Source organism: Mus pahari, chromosome 5, assembly GCF_900095145.1.
Source record: "Mus pahari chromosome 5, PAHARI_EIJ_v1.1, whole genome shotgun sequence".
NCBI lineage: Eukaryota > Metazoa > Chordata > Mammalia > Rodentia > Muridae > Mus > Mus pahari.
The window spans coordinates 104,925,765-104,943,437 of record NC_034594.1 but is presented as its reverse complement, the minus strand read 5'-3'; the positions used below and the strand labels follow the sequence as shown (position 1 = coordinate 104,943,437).

Sequence of the window (17,673 nt, the reverse complement as noted above, 5' to 3'; positions counted from 1 at the left end):
CCATGAGTTCATCACATGTGTGCTTTAAGCAATGTCCGATGGATATCCATTTTTACATCATGGGCTATATTAAATGGCTTAAGATTTAGGAAAATTTGCTATATTCCTGACTAAAGATGGTTTAGAATTTCCTCTGCAGGGATTTGCAAATAATCTAAACCAAAGCAACTCTGACCAGGAATAAACATGTGTCTGTCTGTCTGTCTGACCATGAAGACCCCCTGTTTTTTAAGTGGTTATGTAAAATAGATACAGATAGTTCTACTGGGTCATGTGGAAGGTGTTTAGTTCTTTATTTAGTTCTAACTAGGGAAGTGGGATTAAGATTTTCCCCCCAAAGGGTTCAATGTAGTACCAACATTGTGATGATTTTAAGAGTTCTTTTAAAACAGACAACATATACAAATTTCAAAAGCTCCAAGTGAATATAAGTGAAATGCGTTTTTTTCCATCCTGTTTTCTGAAACAGCTAATCTGGCATGATGAGATATGTTTTTACAAAGGTAAAAAAATATTATTTGACATGATATATGACTATATTTTAATTAGGTAGATGTGATCAATGATAAAATAATGAAATTGGCATATATTACTGACTAGGGAAGGGTGGGTGAAATTTCTATACCACTGTTGTTGTTGTTGTTGTTGTTGTTGCCAGAACACATACATCAATGATGATCTATTGTGTTGATTTGGGGTAGTGGGAATCAGGATAAAAAACAATGTGTGGTTCTTGCTCCATAAACCTTAATGCTCAAATGTTGAGATTCTCTCTCTCAAGATTCAGCTTGTGGTGTTTCCTTGTAATTTGGTATCCAGGTGATTGTGGACCTCCACCCATTTTACCGTTTGCTTCTCCAATCAACCAGTTGTATGAGTCAACAACCTTCCCATCTGGAACTGTCCTGAAATATACCTGCCATCATGGCTTCAAGAGAGTCAATTCAAGCCATCTTTCTTGTGATGAGAATGGTTCATGGGTCTATAGTGCCTTTTGTGTCAGTGAGTATCAACATGTATTCTCCCCTGTAATTTTTCTTCTCAGAAAACTGTACAGAAATGTAATAAATTACTCAAGTCTAAAGAAAATGTTTGAATAAATTTGTATTAAAAATAAATACTACGTGGGGCTGAAGAGATGGCTCAGCAGTTGAGAAAACCAGAATTGAATCCCAGAACCAGTATATGTATTCAGTCAATGCCTGTAACTCTAGCTCCTAGGACTCTGATGCCTTCATTTAGCTTCCACATGCATTGTTGTGTGCACCATGCAAAAATATGTACACACAAACATATACATACTTACAGAAATTAATAAAACAAAAATTAAAAGATTAACATTAATATTTGGAAAAGGACAGTTGGCAATGCACCATATCCTATTATTTTCTTTCCCCCACACTTTTTTTTTTTTTTGAGACAGGGTTTCTCTGTGTAGCCCTGGCTGTCCTGGAACTCACTCTGTAGACCAGGCTTGCCTCGAACTCAGAAATCCACCTGCCTCTACCTCCCAAGTGCTGGAATTAAAGACATGCACCACTACTGCCTGGCTTACCATATACTATTTTTGTAGCAGCGAGGATCTAAATTATATATTCAATTCTCTTCTATGACCAAGTGTAAACATTTTTAAGAGTATATATTCATGTATAAAGTTCACCAGTGTGTTATGTTCCATATTATATTAGTGGTTTAATCAACTAAATCAAACAGTACAGGATATTTTCTTCTCTTTAAAGTATTTCACAAAAATTGGTAATGCATTTATTTTTATTTTTCCTCAAAATAACAATTCAATGAATCATGGAAAAAAAACCCAAGAATTTGAATGCACCAACAGAGCTATCTGGAAGCAAGAGTTGAAATTAAGTGGCCTTTTATTCTTTAAATTTAGTACATACACAATATCTTAGTCACATCTTCCCAGTCCCCCCTCCAATGCCTTTCTCCCATCTCACAGCTCTCCCTTAACTTCTTTTGTCATCTTTTCATTTTCTGTAACCCAGTTACTGCTATGTGTGTGTGCATATGTTTGGGGCCACGGACTGGAGTATGAGAACTTAGTAGTGGGCACCACCCAAGGGAAAAATGATTTTCCTTTTCTCAGTAGTCATCAACTGCCTCAGCTAAGACAGAGAATAGAGAACTCCTCTTCAACTCTATACAGGAATTTTTTAATTGTCTTAATCTCATGAAGGTAGCCATAGCAATTATGAGTTGGTGTGTGCAACAGCTGTCATGTCCAGAGCCCTCTTCCCTGCCCTCCAGTTCTGATATTTTCTTCCCTTTATTTCCTGATGCGCCCTAAGTCTTGGTGGATCTGGGTCTGGGTTGATGTAAATGATCCATCCATTACTGAGCACCCACACTCATTATTCTTAGCACTTTGAACAGTTAGGATTCTTGGATTGACCACTGTCCTCTGCATTAAGGAGCTCCTATGACCAAGTTTGAGAATAGCTCAGGTTTATGGGTAACAAACAGGAATATGTAGAAAGCAGTTTGACAACATGACCAAAAAAAAAAAGTAGGTTCTACTCTAGGGCCTATGACCTCCCTAACCATATACTTTTTAAAAATTATTTTATTAGATATTTTCTTCATTTACATTTCAAATGCTATCCCGAGTGTCCCCTATACCCTTCCCCCACCCTGCTCCCCTACCCACTCGCTCCTACTTCTTGGCCTTTAGCCATAGACTTTTGATCAGGGTTAGAGTACCAGGAATGAATTCTCTTCTGGGGAACAGGCCTCAGATCTACTTTATCCAGATTATTCCGCACCAGTCATGCTACTATCGTACCAGGGGTCAAGGCTGGCCTCACAGCTCAGTACTACTGCATGCAGAGTTCAGTACTGGGTAAGACCACGGATCTCTCTTCTTTCTCAATAGCCTGTCTAGTACATCTGGCATAATGAAAGTTAGCCAGCAGCAAGTTTCCTTGTTTGTTAGAGATTTATTTGTTTTATATCCTGTAGCCAATGTGTGTGGTGTCTTTAGCTCTTACCAATTATGGTTATGGGTAACCAAGAGCAATGCTAATAGCCTACTTTGTTTGGGGGTGGCTCTGACCAACAACTCCCTAAGCTTGGAATTGAGATGTTGACTTAATAACCCACGTGTTCTGGAAGCAAAATTGTCCATCTATTTGGGGTAATTCTCTTCACATGACTTTAAAGATTACATTCACTTACAAACTAGTGGGATGCTGAAAGTGTTCTCCATACATCCTTAGCTATGGTTAGTGATTCCTTATCCTTCCTTTCCCTACCTACTTGTCACCATCCCCACTTAAACCTTTAGCTCCCAGCATACCTGTTCTTGCTTATCACATATGTTTTACTATTCTTTTTAATTATATTTTCACTTGGGTTGAAGATTATAGGTTCACCTTCATGCACACCACTTTAGCTAAACTCTTCCCCTTTCCTGCTCCCATCACTGGTTTGAGACTTGAACCTTTCCGTTTCTATTATCCCCCCTCTTTCATCTATCTTCTACTACTACCCTTCCTAAATGTACCTCCAGTGGCCTGTTTCTAGTTTCCTGGCTTCCACATGTACTTCAGACTAAACAGACATTGTAACAGATTTGAATCTAGCACCCACATCTGAGAGAAGACATGCACTGTTTGCCTTTGGGAGGCCCAAGTGACTTCACTCAGTATAATTTTTCCCAGTTCCATTCATTGAACCATGAATGGCATGACTTCATTTCCCCGGTACAGCTGAGTAATATTTCTTGGTATACATGCACCACACCCCCATTATCTTCTCATCAGTTGGTGGACACCTAGGTTGGTTCTGTTTCCTTGCTACTGTGAATAGAGTGGCAGTTGATGTGTTTGTGCAAGTGTTTCTGTAGTTAGATAGGAAGTGCTTTGGATGTATGCCTGGGAGTGGCATGGCTGAGTCATTTGGTCGTTCTATTTCTAGTTCTTTGAGAAAATCCAACATGGATTTCCAAAGTTAAGTATCTCCCTCCCTTAATTTTATATCTCGTATTTCAAACGACTAATCATTGTTTAATTTTCCTCCAGGGAGACGATGCAAAAACCCAGGCGAGTTGGTCAATGGGAAAGTAGAAATTCCATCTAACCTTTTGGTAGGCTCAATCATAGAGTTCAGCTGCTCAAAGGGGTAAGTGAGAACAAGACAAGTCAGAAGGAGTGATTTTCTTTTAATCAATTTCATAAGAAGTTACCTACCGCCTTAGAGCTTTAAAGAATAAAACCATGTATCACTTTATACAACCTGAAAAGTTCTTGCTTCAACTCAGACCTGTTAATCCATTTTTCTGTGTTCTGACAAGAAATGACTTTGGCTAGTTTATGAATGTCTTGTCATCATTTATTATACAAATATAACTGAGACAAATACTTTTACTAATATCTTACCACTTTTATACATGATTATCTGACTTTACACATTATTTTGAACTTTGATTTTTGTTTTCCTCTCAACTGCGTTGCTTTGAGCTCAGTGGGGCTTTTGTTACCCAAAGTTATATCCTCGTGTGCAATGTATTTAGCGATGAATCCTTTTGGATGTAGGTTCTTTCACCCAACCCCCAAAACTCCTCTACATCATTCTGCAACCTGGTAAACAGCCAGTGCTCAACCACTGAGACACCTGAGGATTGAAGCTTCCAGTCTCCAGAGCTGGTAAAATGAGGTTTTTGTTAAAGAGCATATCCTGAAGATGAACACCCCCGTTCCTGCAGATCCTTGAGCCTCTTGTTCCAGTGTCTGCTCATTCTAAGTCTGTATTGTGTGTGTGTGTGTGGGGGGGGGGTATTGCATCTGTTTCCCAGTGTTGTGACAAAATACCTGTGGTTAACCATTTATAAGGAGGAAAGATTTATTTTGGCCCATGACTTCAGTTTAGAGTATCTAGGAACCATAACCATGGTGTGTTAACAACATGGAGCAAAACTGTGCATCCTGTGATATCTTGGAAGCAAAAAGAATGAAAAGGAGCTGGATTTTAGCCTCTCCTTCAAGGTCATGGCATCACTGTCTTACATACTTCCACTAGGCTCAGATTCTAAATTTTCCATCTCCTCTAGTAGCTCTATCAGCTTGGGACCACACCTTGAACACCTGAGCCTTGAGGGATATTCCATAAGCCTAGTACAGTAGATAAAGTTTTTCAAAGTATACCAGAGCTTAACACTATTTATTCAATCATTCCTGAGAACAAACTTCTGTATGTTCCTAATCTCATGTTATAACACACAATTCTCTGATTCATTGTTATCTAAATGTGGATGACACATATATATATTTCTAAAGTTTACATCTCCAGATCATCGGAAAACATATTTACATTTTGATTCATAGCAGCAGCAAAATTACAGTTATGGAGTAGCAACAAAAGCAGTTTTATGGTTCTGGATCAACATCATAATTGTTAACCCTTTGTCTTCAACACTCACCCTTCCTTCGCCTCTTCCTGACTTTTGCCATCTTCTGACATTCTATGTCTACAATTTTATAATTTCAAGAATGTTCTATACATGGAATCACAGTGCATAATATTTTGAGATTGCTTTTAATATGTAGAATAATTCTCTGGACATCCCACAAAGTAATGCACATCTGAAATTTTTCCTGTCTTATTGCTGAGACATTATTTTACAGTCACTATTTAACCATTGATGGACACTTGAATTGCTTCCCCTCATCTTCAATGAAAAAAGATTTGTAACTAATTTTGCATAGATTTGAGGGAGAGATGTTGAACTTGGGTATTATATCTCTTGACTAAAATTACTAGGTTAACAATTTAATATTTAACTTTTAAAAGAACTTGCCCACTTTCTAAAGTGAATGTGCCATTTTACATTCCTACCTGAAGAGGAATGAGTCACCTTTATTATTCACATCAGCATTTAGTGGTGCTGGGGTCTTTATTTTCACAATGTTACAATGTTACATGACATCGGTCTTTAAAGCTGACTTGATGTAGGAGGTAGTGATCTTGAACCTGTTTTCCTCTATGTCCTGTGTGAATATTTCACTAAATTTCTTCCTAAGGCAATTACTTGATGCTTTCCTTTTATGCTTAGAGTTCTTTGCATATTCTAGATTCTAGTCTATCACTGAGTATGTGCAATGCAGTTTCCTTCCATACCGCAACTTTTTTTCAACATCACCCTGAGATTTTTTTCCTTTTTGAAAAAAGAGCAGGATTTTAATTTTAGTGAGATCCAGTTCAGCAATGAAATATATACACATATGTATGCATACACACACACACACACACACACACACACACGCATGCACGTGCACGCATGCATACACACACACACACACACACGCGCACACACACACGTACACACATGCACGTGCACGCATGCATACACACACGTACACGCACGTGCACGCATGCATACACACACACACACGCACGTGCATACACACACACACACACACACACACACACACACGTGCACGCATGCATACACACACAGTTTTGGTGTCAATTACAAATTCTCCCCCCAGACCTACTTTCCAGAAGGTCCTAAGGCACAAGCCACCAGTCTCGTAAGCCATACAGGAAACCAGGAGTACTTCTGGCACCAAGGGGACAAAATGTATCATGTACCTCAGGGAGCTGTCACCTCCACCTAGGGCTGCAGAACAGAGCGCTGGCCCACCACCACCTTCTGGGCCCAAAGGTGTACTTGTGGCTCTCCCTAGGTGTTTCTTATTTGTTCTAAACATCTTAGAGAATTGTATTATATATTTTTTAGTTTATGATGATAATTTTTGGAGAAGTTAATATTATGGAGTCCCCACTCCCCAAAAGTCATGGATTTCATTATGATGTTTCCATGCGTATTTGTACCTATATCTTTTTGTTTGTTTGTTTGGTTGGTTGGTTTTTCTAAACAGGGTTTCTCTGTGTAGCCCTAGATGTCCTGGGACTCACTTTGTAGACCAGGCTGGCCTCGAACTCAGAAATCTCCCTGCCTCTGCCTCCCAAGTGCTGGGATTAAAGGTGTGTGCCACCACTGCCCGGCCCTATATCTTTTTCTAATATATCTCCAGGCCTAACATATTAGAAGGAGAGAACTTAGTGCTGCATGTTCCCCTCTCAATAAATAAAATGTAACAAAATGCTTCCAAAAAGTCAACATTTATTCTATTAATATAAGATAAAGCATTTTAAAATAACATCTTAACTTTCAAATGCATTTGAATCTACTTTGAGGCTTTTTACTTAACAATTTTAGTCTGTTTAAATATTCACACACTGAGTTCCTTGCTTTTTATTTTATTTTATATTTTCATGATTCTGATTTTCATGCCCATTTCCTCCTTATCATCATTATAGTCCTAAGCAATGATCTCTCTCTCTTTCTCTTTCCATATATATATTTGATATATATTTTGGGATATTTGATATTTGTGATTCTGAGGCTATCTCATATTAATTAACATAATTCTCTTCACTTCAATCTAGTCTCCTGCAAATGAGAATAATTCAATCCTTAGGTCCAAGTAAAATTCCACTATTTGTACACTGAACTCATTTATTGATGGGCATCTAAACAGATTCCATGTCCTGGATATTGTAATAGTGTAGACAAAACAATGGCTGTACAGTGTTTCTCTAGTACTGACTTGGAGTTATTCAGATGTGTATACAGAAAGAATAGCTGGGTCATAGGATGATTGTAGTTTTCATTTTTGAGCAACTTCTTTCCTTGAGCTACTCCTCCATAGCACCTGAACTAGCTGGCATTCTTTTTCACCAGAAGAGTCTGAATCCCCTACTTCCTTGCTATAACTTGTTGGTTTTCTTGATAATAAGCACTCTGACTGGGATGAGATGGAATCTTAGTGTAGTTTGAATCTGCATTTCTCTGATGGCTAAGGATGCTGAACATTCTTTTTAATAGCTATTTGTTATTTGTACTTCATCCTTCAAAGACTTGTTCGCTTACCCATTTATAGATGTGAATAGGAGTATTGGCCATACAATTACCCAAGATTATCTCCTATTCTGTCTCTTAAGTTTGCTGATTTTTGCTGTACAGAGATCTTTAGCATCATGGTATCCCATTTGTCAATTCATGGCATTGCTTTCTGAGCCATTAGAGTCTTTTTGCATAAACCCCATGTATCGTCATATCTTTTACCTGTTTGTCCTGGCAGTGTTAAAGTTTGTAGATTTTCCAATTCTTGAATTTCATACAGTGTGAGTAGGGATCTAGTTTGTTCTTCTGCAAATGGGCAGTCAATTTCTCTAGTGACTTTGTTGAAGATCCTGTCTTTACCCCAATGCATGGTTTATTGGTTTTTTTTCCATTTCCTTTTTTTTTTTAAAACAAAACAAAACAAAACTCTGTCAAACATTGAGCAGCTAAAGCTGTGTAGGTTTTGTGTCTGTGCTTCCATCTGGCTTTGTTGCTATAGTTCTGAGGTCAGTTATTATGATATCCATAGCATTGTTTAGGGTTGCTTTGTTTCTGTGATGAATAGTGTTTTTTTTTTCTTTTTTTTTCCTTCTTTTTTTTTCTCTTGTGGTTTTTTTTTTTTAATGAGGATTATATTATACTTAGTTACCCTTTTATTGCTGTGATAAGACACTATGATGAAGACAACTTAAAGATGAGTTTACTAGGGACTTAAAGTTTCAGATGATGACTTCCATCATGGCAGAGAGTGTGACAGTAGGCAGGCAGACACGGTATTATTTGCTCTCTTCCCTCTTCTGGTCCTGACTCATACACCAAGCCTGGGAACTGAAACTCTGCTTACCTCTCTTCTGCCCAGATATAGGCTGTAGGCATCTTTATTCAACCAATAGTCTGAAATTAAGGAGCAAGGTTATATAGACACTTGGTGGACATAAGGATTTCTTCGTTCCTGGGGACATCCAAATCTTGACAGCCAGTATTTAGCATTACAATACGTAGCAACAGACCAAACCTCAACAATTTCCTTTTTTGTCTAAATAAAAAGGCCCCTTCACTTATAATAATAAACAACATATAGTAGGAATAATTAGGTAAGAATTACATTATAATATTCAGTCCATTTATATTTGGCAACTTAAAGTATTCTATCATCCATCCTATCTTGGTGAGTTTAGAATTTTGTATCTAAGTCATTTTCTATCCTAACTTTTATTACCATCCTAAAAATATCTTTTAGACCTAGAACATTTTAAATTAGCTTATATTAAGACTATTACTATTTAGTCTTCAACCCCATCAGAGACCTGAGAAGAAATAAATATTACCTGAGCATACAGGAAGCACAGGGATGAAGCTTCCAAAATTACAGAAAGACAGAAACTGCTGTCTGTACAGTCCCCAATATTTTCTATAACTTTGAAGTATCTATCTTCAGCCTTTTGTCCCAGTATATCTGATAGACCTTACATGAAGCAGGAATTATGGAGGACATGCTTGTCTCATCTTGACAGATCTTGGCAGTCCACTTCCCTGTGCCCATTTGTCTTCTTTGGACAACATTTGCCTACAGATTAGGTTAAGGCATTTTATTTGCCCTTTGGCTAGCTTGCCACAATTGAAGCAATTCCATAAGAGGTTTTTGGTGCTCATTATTTTCTTCTAAATTGAATGGGGTACTGCAACCAGACCGTGGAGGCCAGCATTTGACATTACAATATATAGCAAAAACAAAACAAAACAACAACAACAAACAAACCTCAACAGCATGCATCACTACTGCCTGTCTCTCAGTGTAGTTTTAATTTCTCAGTGTAGTATTTCTCTGATTGCTAATGTTGTTGAACATTTTTTAACATGTTTATTGGCCTAGCTTCTTTTCTTATACACTTTAATCTTCTCGGTTTAGGCTTCATTCTCATAAATCATGATTATTTCCTAATGCAGATATACAAATAATTGGCTGTGTCATGTGAATATGATGGGTAGGCACATACATCCAATTTATAATAATCTAATATAGAATTGTCTTTTCTACATTTAAACCTTCCTTTCATTCTCAAAATAAACTCATTTGGTTATAGTATACAGTTCTTTCAAAGCATTTCTTCATTCTGATGGATAATTTTATTCTCAAACTTTTCATTGAAATTCAGGGTAAATGGACATTTCAATGTTGTAGAAGGTGTAAGATTATCAAGAGCAAACATAATATGATAATAAGTATAAAGTAAATGGTTTATAATGGCATGCCAAGCTTTAAAACCAGAAAATCCAAATCAAATAAAAACCAGTTTACATTAGTGGTATATCTTGATCATGTATTACAATCAAAGTACTTAAACTCTGGTGAACCAACCATCCATTATATACTGACTTGTAATTTGTTATTAAACAAACCTATATAAGAGAAGTATTAAGATTCTAGGAGCAGGACATATAAACACTATCAGGAGCCTAGCTGTCAGCTTGAGCAGCAGCCTGGTCACTGATGTCCCCATGAACAGCTGCATGAGAACATGTGATCCTGCATGAAGGTAGAAGGCTCCTCAGGCAAACTCATGAACATGTATGACTTTCAGGTGGGCAATAGCCTGAACATGCATGTGATGGCCTGAAACTGCTTCTGATGGCTCAACTCACATAAGAAAATCATGAACACTATGTTTCTATCAAGGTGACAGATTGAAGAGGACAAAGGCCTCTCTGCCCACAGCCCAGATCATACTGAGAATGGATCACTGCTTGCAAAAGATTTTCCCACTCCTATGTCCTCCAGGGCACTTGTTGTGTGCTCTGCTCTGCAAAAAACAGGTGTAAAGGACACCTGATAAGAACCAGAGTGCTCTTAAAGAAAGCATCAAGGTCTCTGAGAATCTACTCTGCCTCACATACACATGCATTCCTGTAGCTCCTGTCTTTCCTCCAAGAGGGTCAACCTGAGCGGTTGCAGAGTTTTCTGAAGTCAGACAGCAGGATGCCAACTGGGCAGGGAAGCAGGATGGAGCTCAGGAAAGCAGAGGGTAATCTACTAAGGTTTCCTCTTTGCAAGGATAGAGTCAGGATTTTTAAGCAGCAACAATATTAGTGATTATGATGGAACCACCTCGGCAGAGGGATCTTTCTTGTTTTATGGTTCCGGTTTGAATCAAATCACTAGACGTCTGTGGAGTCCCATTTCCCAGATGATACAGGGGGGATTAGGATTGCTTCTTGGGGAATTTAATTCCCTGTTTAAAGGATTTAAGAATGGACTCAACTGGAAGCTAGAAGACAGTTTTATTCCAGTTTAAGAGGGAAACACACAAGGGCAAATAAGCTGTACATATCAGCAAAACCTAGGGGAGGAGGATAGAGAAGAGGCTGTTTAAGCCTGAATGGAGGTCAGACACACCATAGACAATAGCCACTTGTTGAGTAGAGGAGCTTTAGAGAAAGAGTATGGAAGTCCAAAATATTAGGGATGCCCCAAAACTTCAATGAAGGCATGCTTAAAGCACAGATTGAAAGAAAAGTTCTCCCTTTCTGAGTAATTCATACACATAGGCAGGCTTACAAACTTGCATGGTTGTGTTCTGTAAGAGTCTGTGCAAGAAGTGGAAATTCTTGGAAAAAAAAAACCAGTATATCTCTAAATGGCTAATTCTCCTGCCCGTCTCTTGAACATGGCTTAAGAGCCCTCAGTCTGTAGGCCAGGTGCTTCACCTGTCCCATCTGGAATGGTTGGTCACTCCCCAGGCTAGAGATTCCATTTTCTTGACCAGAAGTGTTATCTTTATGGGAAGAGACACTTTGTTATCGGCAGCATAGATAAGTGGGTGGATGTCTTGGCTGAACTTTGGGCTCTTGCAGTCAAGGAAAGAGAGTTTTTTTCCTATTAGTTACAATTTTCTTTATGATTTTTTAGAGAAGAATGATTATGATAGGGTTGCCAAGTGGTTCCCTGATGTATCACTGCTTTTGCAGGTGTTAGGCCCTGATTTTTACTTTCAGCACAACAGTAAATAAATAATAAAGAAAAGAAGGAAGGGATGAAGCAAGGAAGGAAGAAGAAAAGTAGGAAGGAAGGAAGAAAATGTAAGAAAGAACAAAACAGAAGCCAAAAGACAGATAAGAGGAGTTTTGAATTTCTTGTGCATGGTTTCTTGATGACTTTTCTCCTGCCTTTCACTGCAGTATAATGAAACCATGACGGAATGAGAACTATGTGCACATGCATATCAAACTATGATTTGAGGACCAAGTAAGCTCTAATATGTGGGAGATTTTTAAAGTATTTGTTTTGAGAAAAGAGTTACATTGTTTCTAAGATTCTAGTAAGTTGCATTGAGTTTAAAAATGATTATAGCTTTAGAACTATATGTGTTCTTTTTGTTGCTTGTATTATCTAACACTTAGAAAACTTAATAAATTATTATAAATGAAGGAAAGAAGTTTTAAGATGAGAAAATGAGCTCCTGGTTGATACAATGAAATTGAACTTTAAACTGGCTCTAATGGTAGTTAGTGGTCACTTGAACATTCATTGTTGTATTTTAAAACGATGAGTAGAATGGTAGTTGTTCAAATTTTGCGTCCTATTGCTGTTAGAGTAAACTACAGGAAGATCCCAGATAAACTCTTGACCTGTCTTTCAGCTATCTTCTGATTGGTTCAGCAACTAGTCGGTGTGAGGTCCAAGGTAAAGGAGTTGACTGGAGTGATTCTCTCCCAGAATGTGTAAGTAAGTAAAGATTCCTTCTGACATGATAATATGACACTTAGTCCGTATTATATACTATTTGTGTCTCTCTTGCCTCCTGGACCCTCCATTTGATAGAATTTAGAATTACAATGATGCCCTTCCTGATTACTCCTATCTCTCCCTTTACTCATCAAAGTTGCCACGTGTGAGCCCCCTCCACCCATCAGCAATGGGAAGCACAGTGGTAGAGATGATGACCTGTACACATTTGGCTCCATAGTCATCTACAGTTGTGATCCCACCTTCATACTCCTTGGCAATGCCTCCATTGTCTGCACTGTGGTGAACAGAACAGTGGGTGTTTGGAGACCACACCCTCCTGCCTGTCAAAGTAAGTCCCAGGGATGAAATCTGCTTTAAATTGTTCTCATTTGTTTATAGGAATAAGGTGCAGGCCCCTGGGGGTAGTGACAGGAGTTAAATACAAACTAATGGTTGCAATAATGAAGTACTTCATTTGTTTAGCCATCATGCTATAGTCAATGGAATGGTATAGATTATGTGAAAATAATCCACATTACAGTCCTGTCATTTTATAGGAAAATCTTTCTGTAAGATCTTTCTCACTGCATTATTACCCCAGAAAACATCTCACAAAAGCCCACATTTGTATGGTAGGCAGTGTTGTTTAGATGACCCTCATGCCTCTCCGGCAAAAATATCCCCAATCGAACGAAGCAGAAGACTGCAAAAGGAGAACAGACAGAAATTGAGGCTGGAAGTATTGTCAGTGTTGGCAAGAGTCAGATGAGGAAGGGCCTGGTGTGTAACAGAGGTATGCAAACAAAGGTCTGTGCACCAACTGACAGAAGAAAATGTGAATTCACTAATGTCTACCTTGGTGAGACCAAGGAGCTTATCAGGCATGCTACAGAGTGGTTAGTTGTTTAGCACCAGGAAGGACTTATAGAGCCCCAATAATTTCATATGTCTCTCCCCATTCTGCGTGGTGACCTCATGGGAGTTGAGTCATGCAGTACCATTTTTAATTCCTCATGGAAGCAGAATCATGCAATACTGTTTTCAATAAATCTTTTACTTCCTATACACTAATATTTCCCCAAGGCCACGAGCAGCTGGAGAGGAAACCCAGGAACAACAGCTGGCATCTCCACTGACAGTCTCATGACCCTCTACTTGAGCATGTCAGTTGTTCTGTCACTACTCTCCCTGTATTGTTTGCTCTAGTTGCCATGGTGACCATGACTGCAAAGCTCAAAGTGGTATCGTGCCAGTACATCTCTCTATAACACACACTCAGAAGGTGAAGTGGAGACACTGAATGGACAGTTCGAAGTGAGTCATCTGTCACCATCATCCAAAGTGAAGGGGCTTCAGTTGTATCCCTGCAGTGGTATGAAGAGGAATAAAGAGGAATGGTCAGCAGGAATGGCAAGATCTGGTTGGGTGGGAACTAGAACATAGGATGGTGTTTGTTCTCATCTGTGAGGGGCAGGTCTCTGATGCTCTCTCATTCCATAACCACCGTGTCATCACTACAGGCTGTTGATCTACAACCAAAACCAACCTGGAGATTAGACCACAATATTGGAAGAATTCCAGATACATGCAGTTCAGGCTTCAAAATTTAGATGTTGCTAGGCGTGGTTTTTTTGGATTTTGGGTTTTTTTGTTTGTTTGATTTTTAATTGAAAAAGTCAACTTTATCACAATGACTAGCATGATGAGGTCTCAGTCTTTCAAGGTGCCTAGAGAATATGTCATTTTAAAATGTTTTCCTTGCACATACCTGACAAAAACTTATATGAAACGGAGTTAAAATGTTATAAGTCAGAGTCACATAATCTTGGACTATCTTCAGTCCTTTGAAAGTCATCCATTACCCACCCCTGTGTCTGATCTATCATCCTTGTGACTAGCAGTCTTCATACATTTAGCAAAGTACTAGATTTCGTCGAGTCAACATTTAAGAATCTAAAAGCTATAGCAGAGTTTTCCAGCTGTAACCCATCTACCCAGGCCTCCACCAATACATTTGGTAAACACTTTAATTTATGATTTTCTTTGTTCTGCCAATAATAAAATCTCCTATAACCACTTCTACCATGGAGCATGGTATTTGGGGAAACTTGAATCTGTGTTCCCAGGGCACGTGCATTCACACTGGGTCCCAGAGAGAAACTGTCTTTAATTCCTTTTAGGGCGAGAACTGGGCCAGCCTCTCTCCCTGGAACTGTACCGACCCCTTGCCACCCCTCCACAGCTACCTAGATGTCTTTCCTGTGCTTCTTTAGAAATCATCTGCCATCGGCCGCAGATTCCGAAGGGATACTTGGCCCCTGGATTTCGACAGTTCTATGCGTACAGAGACGCTCTTGAGATCGGATGCAAGAAGGGTTTTATCCTCAGAGGCAGCAGTGTGATCCACTGTGAGGCAAACGGCGAGTGGTTTCCTTCTATTCCCACCTGTGAACCCAGTGAGTACGGACTATGAAGGAACTGCAGCACTTATCATCTACGGTTATCCAGAATGTGGGCGGGCTATGTTTATGGGCACAAGGCTACTTTAAGGCTACTTTAAACTTCATGTTTTCATTGTGTGTGTGCCTCTCTCTCTCTCTCTCTCTCTCTCTCTCTCTCTCTCTCTCTCTCTCTCTCTCTCTCTCACACACACACACACACACACACACACACACAAGCAATTCATGCACACCCCTTCCCCACTGTGCCCAAGTGGAGATTAGAGACCAGCTTCCTGGAGCGTGTTTTCTTTTGCTGTGTGTGGGTCTAGGAGATGGAACTTAGTTTTCCAAGGTTTACCAAGTACCTTTACCTACTGAGCCATCTACTGTCTCCCCAAACCCACTGTGATGCAGTAAACACAAAAGTTAAATTTCTATTTTATTTATTAACATTTTTCCTAGAAGATATTTTTATCAATAATCTCTTACTATTATTTGAGCTCTTTCACACCAAGTTTCTGTTGGTAGAATGGATTATATATTGACTATAAAAAAATCTTCCAACATGTTAGCTATTAGCCTTTTATCGGATGTAGAGTTGGTAAAGATTTTTTTTCCCAATCTGTAGATTGCTGTTTTTTCCTATTGACAGTGTCCTTTGCCTTAAATTTGCTTTTCAATTTTATGAGGTCCCATTTGTCGATTGTTGATCTTGTCATACTAGAGCATGATCCATCTGTATTATGTTCTGGAAATTTCCCCCTGTGCTCATGTGTTCAAGGCTCTTCCCCACTTTCTCTTCGATTAGATTCAGCATATCTGGTTTTATGTGGAGGTCCTTGATCCACTTGGACTTGAGCTTTGTACAAGGAGATAAGAATGGGTCGATTTGCATTCTTCAGCATGCTAACTGCCAGTCGAATCAGCACCATTTGTTGAAAAATGCTGTCTTTTTCCCACTGGTTAGTTTTTGCTCCTTTGTCAAAGATCAAGTGACCGTAGGTGTGTTGGTTCATTTCTGGGTCTTCAATTGTATTCCATTGGTCTACCTGCCCGTCTCTGCACTAATTATCACTATTGCTCGCTTTGGCAGCACGTGTACTAAAATTGGAACGATACAGAGAAGATTAGCATGGCATTTAGTTACAGCTCAGACACAAAGCCCAGGCAGTTTCCAAGAGATCTCAGTTTTGACAACATCCCGAGTCGTGATCTTGATTTGAGTCAGATCTTCTAAATTAGTGCTCATCAGTTACAATAAGCAATTCACAGTAACCTTTAATTATCCAATATTCTTCATCACTGTGTCACTTTTGTAACCTGGATGCTACGGCTTGCTAAGGCTCATCTGTCTTAGCCATCAGCTTAGCAAAATGTCTTCTCTATTCATTTTGCTACTCTTACATCCCATCAACATGTTTTCCTATGGTCTGGCTTTGCTTTGTTTTGCTTTTTAATAGCATGACCTATTAAAAATATAATTTGACAGCCTAGGAAGAGAGAATTATACTTGAATTACATTTACAGTCAGAGCTGTAAGAGCCCTGTTAAACAGTTCTGAATCATGTATTATCCTGTTACCAAGAAAGACAGAAAACTTACTGTGTTAACCCTTTGGTCACTGGTTGCTTTTAATACTCTGGAGACAACTTTTATGAATAAAGTCATTATGTTGAAAGGGAAACCCAGGAAGTGGCTTCTGAAACACAGACATGTGCAGGTCACCACAAGTTACTCTTGCTAAGCAAAACTGTGACAGTCATTTTAAATGCTATACTTGGGGCTCCCTATGTCAATTTCAGTAACACATTTCTTCATGTCTTTTTTTGTTTTTATGGTCAGATGGTTGTATCAATGTACCAGATATTCCCTATGCTTCCTGGGAAGAATATAAGATTCCATTAAGAAATTTTGAAGTATTTGAAATTGGGGCCAAATTGAAATACCAGTGCAAGCCTGGCTACCGAGCACGTCTTAATGATCCCCAGATTGTGACTTGTCAGGAAAACCTGACCTGGTCTTCTTCTAATGGATGTGAAAGTAAGTGACCTTGAATGTAAAAAAGCTACTGACTGTATGTATCTTCTGAATCTTGGTGCCTGCTTCATATGGTAATTTTTATAAAACTTCAGTGCACATTTGAAAGTATGCATTATTTTGTGGTTGTTGTTTAAATGTTGTATATTTTCTGGTTAGTTCTAATTCTGTGATTGTGACGTTAGAATTTAAATCTGAATATCAGTTTCCACGAAAGGAGATTTATTTGATGGCAGGTTTATCTTTCAGTTTTTAAAACACTGTTTTTCCTTTTTGGTATCTTAAGGTAACATTAATATGAAATGATATAGCCTTTTATTATTATGAAATGACCCCTTATTGCTATAGTTATTTTGTTTTTAAATTATATTCTCATGTCAATATAGCTCACAGCTTATTTAAGTTTGTTTTGTGTGACTTAGTTTTAAGCTTTCTGTTCAATTTATATATATATATATAATATATAATTTATATATAATATTATATATGTAATATTAATATTATATATGTAATATTAATATTAAAGATATAATATTTTATAT

At 38.4% G+C, this 17,673-nt stretch overlaps 1 protein-coding gene across 1 annotated transcript in view; it reads left to right on the top strand.

The window, feature by feature from the left end:
* Positions 1 to 17,673, top strand: part of C4bpa (complement component 4 binding protein alpha) — a 47,832-nt gene that overhangs the window by 13,204 nt on the left and 16,955 nt on the right. The window contains exons 3-8 of the mRNA XM_021198623.1: positions 820 to 1,002; positions 4,041 to 4,140; positions 12,565 to 12,650; positions 12,808 to 13,002; positions 14,927 to 15,109; positions 16,937 to 17,134. Of these exons, the coding sequence (XP_021054282.1) occupies positions 820 to 1,002; positions 4,041 to 4,140; positions 12,565 to 12,650; positions 12,808 to 13,002; positions 14,927 to 15,109; positions 16,937 to 17,134 (945 nt within the window). The remainder of the gene's footprint in view (positions 1 to 819; positions 1,003 to 4,040; positions 4,141 to 12,564; positions 12,651 to 12,807; positions 13,003 to 14,926; positions 15,110 to 16,936; positions 17,135 to 17,673) is intronic.